This window comes from Phyllostomus hastatus, unplaced genomic scaffold (genome assembly GCF_019186645.2).
Source record: "Phyllostomus hastatus isolate PE091 unplaced genomic scaffold, TTU_PhHast_1.1 phas_contig_150, whole genome shotgun sequence".
NCBI classification, from domain to species: Eukaryota; Metazoa; Chordata; class Mammalia; order Chiroptera; family Phyllostomidae; genus Phyllostomus; species Phyllostomus hastatus.
Window position 1 is genome coordinate 34,879,001 of NW_025333611.1, and position 12,649 is coordinate 34,891,649.

The following is a 12,649-nucleotide window of genomic DNA, read 5'->3' on the forward strand; positions in this document are numbered from 1 at the left end:
CCTATGTTAAGGGAACTGCTTGTAATTTTTGCCCACTGAGTAGGATGTTGACTGTGGGTTTGTCATAGTTGGCCTTTATTATGTTGAAGTATGTTCTCTCTGCACTCACTTTATTGAGTTTTTATAAATGAATAATTGATTTTATCAAGTGATTTTTCTGCATCTGTTGGTATGATCATGTGATTTTTTTAATCCTTTATTTTGTTTAACACGGTGTATCGTGTTTATTGACTTTCAGATATTGTACCAACCTTGCATCCCGGGAGTAAATCCCACCTTGTCGTGATGTATATGATCTTTTTAATGTGTTGCTGGGTTTGGTTTGCTAATGCTTTTTTGAGGATTTTAGCATCTCTTTCCACTAGGGACATTGGCCTATAATTTTTTCTTTGTAGTTTCTGTATCTGGTTTTGGAATTAGGATAATGTTGGTCTCACAAACTGAGTATAGGAGTTTTTTCACGTTAAGTGTTTTGGAATAGTTTGAGAAGGATAGGTGTTAGTGCTTTTCTGAATATTTTGTAGAATTTGCCTATGGGAGTTTTTTATTACTACTTCAGTTTCACTAATTGTAATCTGTCCATTTAGATTTTCAGATTCCTGCTGATTCCATTTTGGAAGATTTTATGTTTCTAGAAATTTATGTGTTTCATCCCGAATGTCCAATTTGTTGGCCTATAGTTGTTTGTAATATTTTCTTATAATCCCTTATTTCTGTGAAGTCAGTTGTTACTATTGTTTTCATTTTTTATTTTCTTTATTTGGGTCCTCTTTTGATGAGGGTGGTTAAAGATTTGTCAATCTTTTTTATCTTTTCACAGATACGGCTCTTATTTTTATTGATTTTTGTATTTTTTAGCCTCTTTTGTTTCTTTCTGCTCTAATCTTTATTATTTTCTTCCTTTTACTCATTTTGGGCTTTGTTAGCTGTTCTATTTCTCATTCCTTTAAGTGTCAGGTTATATTGTTTATTTGGGATTTTTCTTGTTTCTGGTATTCTTGTTTCTTAATGAATGCCATGAATTTCCCCTTCAGAACTGCGCTAGCTGTGCTCTGTACATTTTGAGTTGTGCTCTCTTTTTCATTTGTTTCAAGGTACCTTGATTTATTCCTTGATCTCATTGTTAACCTAATGTGTGTCTTTCAGTTTTTTTCTTGTGTTTGATTTCTGGTTTCATACCGTTATGGTTAGAAAAGATGCTTGGTATGATTTCTGTGTTCTTGAACTTATTGAGCATGTTCTGTGATCTAGTGCTTGGTCTATTTTAGAAGATGTTCCATGTGTGCTTGAAAAGCATGTATATTCTGCTGTATTGAGATGGAATGCTTTGGAGAGATTAGTCAGACCCATCTGATCTAGTGTGTCATTTAAGGTTGCTGTCTCCTTGTTGATTTTCTGTCTGGAAGATCTATCCATTGATGCCATTGGAGTGTTAAAGTTCCGTACCTTGACTGTGTTGCTATTGATCTCTCTCTTTATGTCCATCAGTATTTGTTTTATGTATTTAGGTGTTCCTATGTTGGGTGCATAAATGTTTACAAGAGTTGTGTCCTCATGTTGTATTATTTCTATTATCATTAGCTAGTATTTCTCTTTGTCTCTTATTATAGCCTTTTCTGTAGTCTGTTTTGTCAGATATAAGTATTGTTACACCAGCTTTTTTTTTTTTCATTTCCATTTGTATGAAATTTTTTTTTGCATGTCTTCTATTCTGTGTGTATTTTTTTGCTCTGAGGTGGGTCTCTTGTAGACAGCACGTATATTGGTCTTCTTTTCTTATCCATTCTGCTACCCTGTGCCTTTTGATTGGAGCATTTAAATCATTAACGTGTAAAAGTGATTGTTACTAAGTAGGTATTTATTGCTATTTATTTTTTATACCTATGTTTCTCTTTGTAGGTTCTTTTTCTTAATGAAAACCCTTTAACGTTTCTTGTGATACTGGTTTGATGGTAACAAACTCCTTTAGCTTTTTCTTGTCCTGGAAACTCTATATTTCTCCTTTAAATTTAAATGATAGCCTTGCTGGGTGAGTAGTCTTGATTATTGCTTTTCATTACTTTGAATATTTTATGCCAGTCCCTTCTGACCTGAAATGTTTTTGTGGAGAAATCAGCTGACAGTCTAATGGGAGCTCCCTCTTTGTAACTGTCTTTCTCCTGCTGCTTTTAACATTCTGTCTCTGTCTTCAACTTTTGCCATTTTAACTGTGATGTGTCTTGGTGTGGGCCTTTTTGGGTTTGTATTATTTGGGACTCTTTTAGCTTCCTGGACTTGTGTGTTTTTTCTCTTCATCAGGCTAGGGAAGTTTTCAGTCATTATTTCTTGAAACAGGTTCTCAATATCTTCTTTCTGTTCCCCTTCCAGAACCTCTATGATGCTGATATATTTACGAGTTGTTTATTGTTTCATGGATGTTAGCATAAGACCCTTGGCCAGAAACAACAAACTTTATGACTCACCATTTAACAAGCAGAGTGATTAGCATATTTCCTTAGGTTTCTGTTTCTCCCTAAGTCCCTTGGAAGCCTTGCTAGATGACCTAGGTGGATACCAAACACATAGTAGGTTTGCACTGCAGCTAAGAAACACTGAACTTGGGGGATATACTGGTTTTGTGTAGGGAAACCTGCTCTTGCTCCAACAGGAACATTATTACCTCTTCCTTCAGGATTGCTCGTTACAAACATAACTGTGAGAAATGGCTAAGTGAATGAGTGGTTAGGACTTTATAATTTTGGCAAACTCAGCAAAGTGTGTAAGAAGCACAAGAGACCCAAGGAAGACTGCCTTTCCCAACAGATAGTAAAAGGGTAATAAGAAAACAAGCTGGCAATAACAGGCAATGGTGCAATGTAATGATTTTCAACTGCCAGGCCACAATAATTTTTTAAACATGTGATATCTGGTTATTTAGTCAGGGGCACTGACCTGTTTTCCCTTAGATTGTCAAAAAATGTGACAGTAGCCAACACAACAATAGCTGTTTGGTGTAAATACCCTGTCTTGAACCATAAATATGTAGGTCATTTATTGATAATAGAGTTGCATCTTATTTGTCATGCCACATAATAATATTGTGTTTGATTAATTCTTGGTACCAGAAATGCTTATATACAAATATAGGCACCTGATTTTTTAAAAAGTCACTTTGGCACAAAAAGGGAGGTAATTACTATTATTGTTTTCTGTAAGTCAATCCAGATTATAACCTACTTTTTGTCAGCTTGGCAAAAAAATATTTTTTAGTGTGCTGCAGAATTTCAGTAATTAGTTTATGTGTGCCTTGAGATGAAAAGTGTTGAAAATCTCTAGTATAGAGAAATTAAAGCCCTCATACACTGCTGGTCCAAATACAAAATAGAGTTACCATGTGAGCCGTCAGTTTCACTCCTAAATATATACCCAAGAGAATTGAAACCATGTCAACATAAAGTCTTGTTCACTACTGTTCATAATATTCATAATAGCTGAAAAGTAGAAATAAATCAAATGTCCATCAACTTGATGAACAAACAAAATGTTATATGTCCATATGGTAGAAAATTATCTGCAATAGGAACGAATCAAGTATTGATACATAGTATAATATAGATGAACTTTGAAAACATCATTCTAAATAAAAAAGAAACCAGACAGAAAAAGCTGTGTATGGTATGATCCCATTGATATTTATATGAAATATCCGGAAGAAGGAAATCCATGAGACAAAAAATAGATGCTAATGGATATGGGTGTGTTTTTTTTTTTGTCAGGGCATGATGAAAATGTTCTGAAATTAGATAATGGTAATAGTTGTACAACTTTGCATGAGTACATCAAAACCCACTGAATTGTACACTTTAAAAGGGTGAATTAGCCCTGGCTGGTATGGCTCAGCGGATTCAGTACCAAACTGCAAACTTGGTTGCTGGTTCGCAGCTGGTTGAACCAGCAGTTGCTGGTTCAATTCCCAGTCAGCCCTTGCCTGGTTTGCAGGTGGTGCTGGCGAGGCAACCAGCCTCTGTTTGTCTCTCTCTCTCTTCCTCCCTCCCTTTCTCCCTCTCTAAAAGTAAACAAATACAATATAAAAAAGGGAGAGGTATAAATTATATGGTATGTGAATTGTATCTCAATAAAAAATTGCTGTGAGAAAGAATACAGAGAATAAGGGCATTTGAAAATGTAGAAATGCAAAACAAAAGTACAGGTCTTCCTAGTTACAAAAAAAGAGAATCCTTTTATTTAAAAGCAAAGAATACACATTTCAAGGAGAATAAAGCAAAGTATACATAATCATAAAATGTATCACAATTTAGGTAAATATTAGTCATACTATTAAGTGTGAATGGGCTCTGTCCACCTATTATAAGGAAAAGGCTATTGTCATTAGGAATCAAGTTTTTTCTAACATAAGAGTTACACAAATTTAAAGCTATTAAGTAAAATTCCAGTCAAAAATTTGAATGATAAAAATGTCAGTATCAACATATGACTTTCTTTTTCTTAAAAATATTTCCCAAGTTTGTTCACTCTATGACAAGTGTCCCCTGGGCTTTTTATCGCAAGAGCTTGGAAGAAGTGGCAACTAAGTAATTTCAGTTATTTTTAGTGGTTAAAGAACCCAGATCGTTGTGAGTAAATACCATTCCCTCACTAAAAGAAAAGGAATCTCCATGAAATAAAAATGGCTGACATCATCACAGTGGAGTAGGTAATTATTTGACTTGGATTTCTTGTGGTAGAAAGCAAAGAAATACCAAAAACTATTGGGATTCTGTCAGAAGTTTATAGTTCTTTAAATGGGGTATCTGGAGTATCAAAAATATTGCTAAATTTTATCAGAAACTTTTTTCTGGGTTTATTACATTGATCTATGTCTTTTTCTCTTTTACTCTCTTTGCAGAGGTCACAGTAAAAAAAATTACATTATAGGTCATGTGTATCCAAGAGATACATTATACATTCATTACTAGTATGTGCTGAAATGTGGTGGGGGGTGACATTAAAAACACTGTGAATTTGCATTTATTATATTTATGTAATAAAGTAGGTGATTTTTTATTTATTTTCAGGTACAGTTTAGAAATTATTAAAGAAATATGAAAACAAAGAATAAACATTTTTCTTTTCAAATAATGGAAACCTGGATATTGCTAAAAAAACACAAACAAAAAATGTCTTTAACATCAATTAATCAGAATCTTCAATATTTGACTTTGCAAAACCGTTGTAAAGCCTTTGTGAACAATATTGCTAAGCTCAAGGCATAAATACTTTTCACAACACTTGCAAAAATATTTTGATAAGCCACTCGAATAGCATTCACTGAATTTCTTCAACGTTTCCTAGACTATCCAATAGGTGTATTTTCCAGCCATTTCCAATAGTAAATGAGAAAAAAACCTGCAACACTAACTTCGGAGTTTGCAGTATCTCTCAAATACAATTTACTGTCGAATATCATACCCTTACGAAACATGTGTTATAACCAAACTGACAGCTTAAACATTATGGCTTCACATTAGTCATGTGCAGACATGCAGCTGGTCATGACCTGGAACCTGTACACCTGGTATATATAACAGTGGTTAAGAAGGGAGTTTGTATCTCTCAAATCAGACATGACCTCCACCAGGTTAATATAATTTACATTAATAGATCTTCTCATTTTATTTAAACTACCCTTGCATGCCCAGTAAAACCCCACCCCCCTGCATTTCTGGGCCCACTTTGATAATAGAGTTTAGGGTTTTTGCATTTGTTATTTTTTATTGAGATGTACCTGTGATTTTAATTTCCAGCAGTCTTTTATCATATATTTGTATCAGGATACTGTGCGTCTTAATACTTGGGGACTGTTAACCTTCCTTAACAGATTTGTGTAGGATTGGTTTTACGTTGTTTTAAACCTGTAATGCCTTCCACTTAACATTCCTTGTGATCGCTGACAGGTTGAAGTAACTTTCTCCACATATGCTTTGTATTTGTTCTTTCATTTGTCTCTTCTTGCTTTCTTTTGTAGTAAGTACATTCCCTCCACACAACAGTCCCTTAGATACTGTGTTTGGTCTATTCTTTCTGTGCTAACTCTAGCTATTTTTATATGCCTACTTAAAAATAATCAAAGTTGCCCTGGCTGGCATAGCTCAGTGGATTGAGCACGGGCTGCGAACCAAAATGTCGCAGGTTCGATCCCCAGTCAGGACACATGCCTGGGTTGCAGGCTATGGCTCCCAGCAACCACACATCGATGTTTCTCTCTCTCTCTCTCTCTCTCTCTCTCTCTCTCTCTCTCCCCCTTCCCTCTCTAAAAATAAATAAATAAATAAATAAATAAATAAATAAATAAATCTTTAAAAAATAATCAAAGTTAATAAGTAGTGAACTTATACAAGTTTAATGCTGGTGACAGAATCCAAATGTAATTGCAGTTGTGTAGTGTTTTAGTTCTACTTACTGTCTGCCTTACTGTTTTCATTTATTCAGTCATTCATGCAAATATTCAATAATATATTTAAGATTTTGCTTTCAATTTTTTCTTGTAAGACCTTATTTAATGTGCATGTGTTATGTCTGAGATATACCCTTAAAATTTTTTTTTTATAAAGGTGTTTTGCTGGTAAATATCTCAGCTGGGTGTATTTTTTGCTTGTGTGCCTGAAAATGTCTTTATTTTGCATCCTTTCTGAGGATGGTTTTGCCATCAATGCAATTTTAGGAGGAGAATCTTTTTTCTTCAACACACTCTACATTCTATTTGCTGGAATCCATTGTTTTTGAGACATCAGTGATTAATGTAATTGCCCTTCCTTTATAGCTGATGTGTATTTTTTCTGTGGCCTCATTAAAAGTCTTCTGTTTATCTTTATTGTGTGAATTTATAATTGTAGTTTCTAACTGTCCTGCTTTGGATTTGTTGGGCTGCTTTTGGCTTTAATTAAAAAGTCATTTTCTCCTTGGTATATGTCTCACTTCTTTTTCTTCTTGAAATTTGTTTAGATATATGTTTAATCTTTTCACCTCACCTCTGTATCTCTTATGATTTCTGTCTTATTTTCATCTCTTCCTGACTTTGTGCCACATGCTGTGCGTGCTTGTATTTGAGAAAGGATGTCTCTTGGAACTCTTGTCTTTCTTGTTACTGACCCCTTGCTAGCCTGGCGGTGGTGACCAGGGCGCCTGGGGAAGAAAAATTTTTTTCTGTCCTGGTCAGTCCTTAACCTACTTGGCTACTGTTTATAATCCCTGGCTCATTTTCAAGTTTATTTTGTTTGAAAGTTTTTAAAATTATAGCTTTATATTTTCTGATATTTCCAGTATATTGGAATGCTTGCAAGTATGATTCTGCTGTGGTCCTTTGTCTGCTTATTATTGTTCATCGTGTCTTATTTGCTTACATGATTGGATTTTCTTGTGCTTAGGTGGGGTTTTTTGGTATGTTTATACATGAGTGTATATGTCTTGAACTTTAGGTGTGGGAATTTTTTGAGGTTTGGGTTGAAGTTGCATTCTTGCAAAGAGGTTTTAGATTTGTTTTTGTCAGTTTATGCACATATCAGTCCTGAACTACTTTAAATGTGCTTATGTGCTTAAGGTGTTGTGAATTCAAACAACAGACCTGCACATGGGATAGCTTATTTTGTTAACTCTCAGGAAATGTTTTTTGTTTGGTTGCTTTTTTCCACTCCCTTCTCTCAGTGCCAAGCAAGTTTTCTTCCTGTCTCTGCAGGGTGGGCTTATGCAGTGCTCAGCCTTTACAGTGAGGGTGTGGATGTTTGGGATGAGTTTTCTGAGTAAGTCTCCTGTTGGATTCCCCATCTTTGGTGGATTTTCTATTTTATTTCCTGTCTCTTGCTCCCTGTAACTCTCAAAAGTGGAAGGTCTAGTCTCATAGAATAGAGAAATTGTCTGGTAGATCAGAGGCTTTGTTGGTAGTCCACCTCCTGGTATTCTTGGTTTTACTTCATTCTTAATCTTTGGCTTTTTTAACTTTTGTGCCCTTTCAGTATGCATTTGCAAAGTTTTATTTTCTAAAAGTCTCAGATTTTGCTTGTAGTTAAAGGGAGCTTTGTTAAGGGCACTTAAACCTTTATACATTATTCAACTTTTTTCATTTGATACTTTTCTCAAAATTGAGGCTTAAAAACTCCTTCCCTAAAATTCAGTTTACTACTACTATGCTTACTTTGAAAAGCCTTTATTGTTTAAATCTCTGCTTTTGCCTAATAAATGGTAGATATTAAAAGCTTTAAGAAACTTGCGATATTGGAATTTTACCTAAAGTAGATAATCTAGTTCATCCTTTGGGATAGGGCAGTATGAAGGAGATGAACTTATTCGTCACACCTGGGTTTTGACACATTACCCACTTATGTGAATTACTTAAGTTTCGTGAGATTCTGTAACATCTTTTAAAGCTAGCTTGTAGTAAGGTCATTGTGAGCCTTGAATGATATAACTTAGAGTTTCTGGTAGATGGTCTAGTGTAGGGGTTCCAGAAATACCATGATTGTCCTTTTCATTTTTAGAAGAGAGAATTGAATTACAAGGAGGAAGTATGTATTTGCTGCCTACACCAAATTCTGTAATTGTTCAGCTGAAAATCAATTCCCTGTCTCTTCTAGATTTTACCTTTCAGAAGAGCAGTGTTCGGTAACTTATTCTGTCTGCCTGTATATTTCTTGAATACCTTATACATATTTCCAAAGACCTAACATAATTGGGAGAGAAAATTAATAGAATTTAATGTAATACCCATTATGGCACATTTATTGAATGTTAAGTGAACAAAGATATGTACATAATACAGTTCCTGTCTTAGAGAGCTTGTTAGCTTTTTAGTGAGGTAGGCTTAGCTAATAATTACAGTCACTATGCCTAGTGCTGTAAAACAAGTAGCATCTTCCTGAGACAGAGGAGGGGTTGTCTGAACTGGGTCATTAAGTATGGGTAAGATGCCAGCAGGTGAGCAAAGGAGGAATGGGCTTTTAGCCAGAAGTAACAGCAGGGTATGCAAAGGCCGGAAGGCTGTAGGGACCATGTCCTGTTTATGGGAGGTCTGGGTTGTGTACTCACAGTAAACCAGTCACGGTCTGAGGAAGGGAATGTCTGTGGTGGTTATGGATGAGAAGGCAGTTGAGACGTGTCTTAAATGATAGTGTTTCAGCATGTAAAAATAGAATGGGTAGGATAAAACAAACTGAGGAAATAATTTACTTAGCAGAATAGTTACATTGACTTGGCCACTTGCTCTTCAACTCTCACACCTAAAACAGCAGCTTAGACATCAGTTCTTTCTGAGAAATCATCAGGGAATTTTGCATATCTCACTAGAGCTTTTATGTGAGAGGGTGTTTTTTTTTTTGGTGGGGAGGAAGAAAGGGAGTGGTTTTTCCAGGCTTACGCATAAAGTGATAAAAATATTTTGGGGAGGGAGTATATGTGACTTTGAATATCCAGAGCAAAAGTTTAAATTTTATTTGGTAACCACTAGTGGTCCGTTGTAGCATTTGGAACACGAGACCTGCCGTAGTGATGATTTACCTGGCCATGCCAGATGGAATTCTAGAGGAACAGGTCTGAAGCGGCAGGATCACCTACTACTGTGTTTCAGGACTGAAGTGATTAACACTTGAGGAAGTGATAGTAATAATAAGAATAAAAGGAAGGACATTGTGAGGTTGATTTGTACAAATAATTGACAAGTTCTGAGAAATGAGTGAAGATAAGGCCCTGGCCAGTGTGGTTCAGTTGGAGCATCGTCCTGTGACCTGCAGGGTTGTCTGCTTGATTCACTGTCAGGGCACGTGCCTAGATCGAGGAATCGGTGTCCAGTTGGTATGCGTACTAGAGGCAACCAGTTGATGTTTCTCTCCCTCTCATTCTCTTCCCTTCCCTTCTCTCTAAAAATCAACTTAAAAAATTTTTTTAAGAATGGAAAAGATTGAAGATAAGGTTTGGAAGACAAGCAGGGCTTGGAAATGTTGATGCAATTTCATACTTGGGTGACTAGGACATTTTGTATAGTAGCAAAAGATAACACATTAGTAGAAAAAGTAGTTGTAGGGGAAAACAAATCATTTGTTATTTATTGGATGTGAAGTTAATTATAAGGTACACTTTGGGACATATCCTTTGTAAAAGTAAGTTTTTACAATTGTGGTTAGTCTGTAATTAGGTGGTGTGGCCTTGTTTCAGTAGCATAAGTTTTGAAGACAGGATTGTATTCCAAATCACCTTTAATATGTATCACTGTCCTGAGACTGGAAAAGTTATTAAATCTCTTTGAATTTTACTTAGTTCATCTATAAACGGCAGATAGTAATACCTGCTTACAGGGCTGTTGTGTGAACTACATAGTATGATGTATGTGCATGCTGGCTTATTTTAAGCCTTCAGTAAATGTTAGTTTTCCCTTCTTCCTGAAATAATGCTAGCCTTATTCTTGGCCATTGCCATACATTAAGATGGAAAGAAGTAATTGATAATGATTGGTCAGCTGGAGTACATACTATTTATTGGTCATAAATAATATTATGTAATAGTATTATGTAAAATGTAAATAGTACCAAACACTAACACATTAATGTTTATAAAGTCATAGAAATCAAATCCTTGATTGTTTGCTAAATAAAATACGCATATAATTAAGTAGTTTGTAACTAGACTGACAAAGAAGTTAAAATGATTGAATGTGTAGGTGTAGTTAACAGCCTTCATTTCTGGTAAGTGACTTTACTTAGAGGATATATGTTTATGTGAGCAAGAGTGACTATTTCCTGGAAGGAAACTGTGGTCTCTAGATCTTTATGATAACGTCACCTTTAATCTTTCTGAGCTTATGAGCATTGTACAGACCATTTTCTTGAGGCAGTTTCTTGCTAGGAGTGAATGAAGCCTCCTTATGAGCTTGTTAAGACTCCATAGACTGTCAGTAATATGGAAAAATTGGATATTTAATCAAGAATATGAACATGTGTTTCAGGTAGAGAATTCCAAAGATAATGAAGATAATATTCTCCAAAGAGAAATTCCGGCCAGACAGTCCCGCCGAAGGTTCCGGAAAATTAACCATAAAGGAGAGCGCCAAACCATTACTGATGATGCGGACACTAACAGCTACCTTTCGGTGAGTACATTTAGGAACATTTCCTGGATCTTTCTTAATTTTCATATACTGAATCTTCATTTTACATGTATTTTGGTAATATCAATACTTAGGACTCTACGTGTCAAATTTTGGGACTGGTAAATATAACTACGTAAATTTTAAAAATACTTCTGCTTGGTTGAGTTGGATAGAAATACTCTTATCAGTGAGAGTTTAGTTTTTGTTTTTTGTTGGTTTTTTGAGAGTTTTGTTTTTATTTTCCTATCAAATGTAAAAAATAATTCTTAGTGTATTTTTTTAGACATAAATGTAGATTTTCTTGCCTTTTTATTGCCTGAATGGAATATAGATTAAGAGTCCTGAAAAGTCAGGTAATGGACTCACTGGGAGCTTTTTTTGTGATAATGCTATAAGGCATACTAAAGAAATAAAAATATATCAATTATGCCCTTCAAGTGTGGGACAGATAGGCATATAATGTATGTTGTTGAAGAAATATGCAAGTGTTAAAGGTGTATTTCACATGCAAATATTGAAAACGAAGCAGATGAGATAATTAACTTGTGTAACACCTGAAAGATCATAAGCTTTTCAGAAGTCTTCAGTTTTGTAAATGTAGATAATTTCATTTTAGACTGAAAAATAGTTGAATAAAGAAGGATAATCTAAAAAACAATAAATCTACATTTATTTTATCAGTTTTCAAAGGAGTCATCTCCCTAAATATAAAAAGTCTAGAGATTGATCACAGCAAAATTCTTCAGGGTGTGTTTAGTTCCTTTTGTTGTCAGAAATAGAATTTTACTTATCAATACTTAGGACTCTACAAAGAGAAATGTGTTCTACAAAGAGAAATATTCCTCTGTGTTCCAAGTTAGGAACACAGAGGAATATTCATAAAGGGAGTAGTTTATACTGGAATAAGTGTTAAATTTAAGACAGCTCTAAGGATTTAGTCACATTTGCATAATTTCACTGATTCAGTACATTTTATTTCTGAACAATAAACAATTATCTTTTTTATCATTGTTCAAGTACAGTTTTCTCCCTTTTACTCCCAATAAACAATTATCTGCATCCAGACAATACAGAATTCTTTTCCTATTCTTATGATTTAATATCTTTTTTATACTAAATTTTCCCATTGCTAATTAATTTAAACCATGTTTTGCCTTACTACATAAGTAATATGTGCCCATTTTTAAATATATTTTATTGACTATGCTATTACAGTTGTCCCATTTCCCCCTTCACTCCCCTCCCCCCTGCACATCCCCTCCCAACCACATTCCCCCCCTTTAGTTCATGTCCATGTGTCTTAAGTTCTTTAGCTTCTACATTCCTCATACTATTCTTGCACTCCCCCTGTCTATGTTCTCCTACCATCTATGCTACTTATTCTCTGTACCTTTTCCCCCTCTCTCCTCCTCCCACTCCCCTGTTACTATCCCTGCATGTGATCTCCATTTCTGTGGTTCTGTTCCTGTTCTAGTTGTTTGCTTAGTTTGCTTTTGTTTTAGCTGTGGTTGTTAATAAATGTGAGTTTGCTGTCTTTTT

At 34.9% G+C, this 12,649-nt stretch overlaps 1 protein-coding gene across 4 annotated transcripts in view; it reads left to right on the forward strand.

The window, feature by feature from the left end:
• Nucleotides 1-12,649, forward strand: part of RAPGEF6 (Rap guanine nucleotide exchange factor 6) — a 178,722-nt gene that overhangs the window by 52,656 nt on the left and 113,417 nt on the right. For all 4 annotated transcript variants that reach the window (XM_045822778.1, XM_045822788.1, XM_045822816.1 and 1 more), the window contains one exon: nucleotides 10,967-11,110. In XM_045822778.1, coding sequence (XP_045678734.1) covers nucleotides 10,967-11,110 — 144 coding nt within the window. The remainder of the gene's footprint in view (nucleotides 1-10,966; nucleotides 11,111-12,649) is intronic.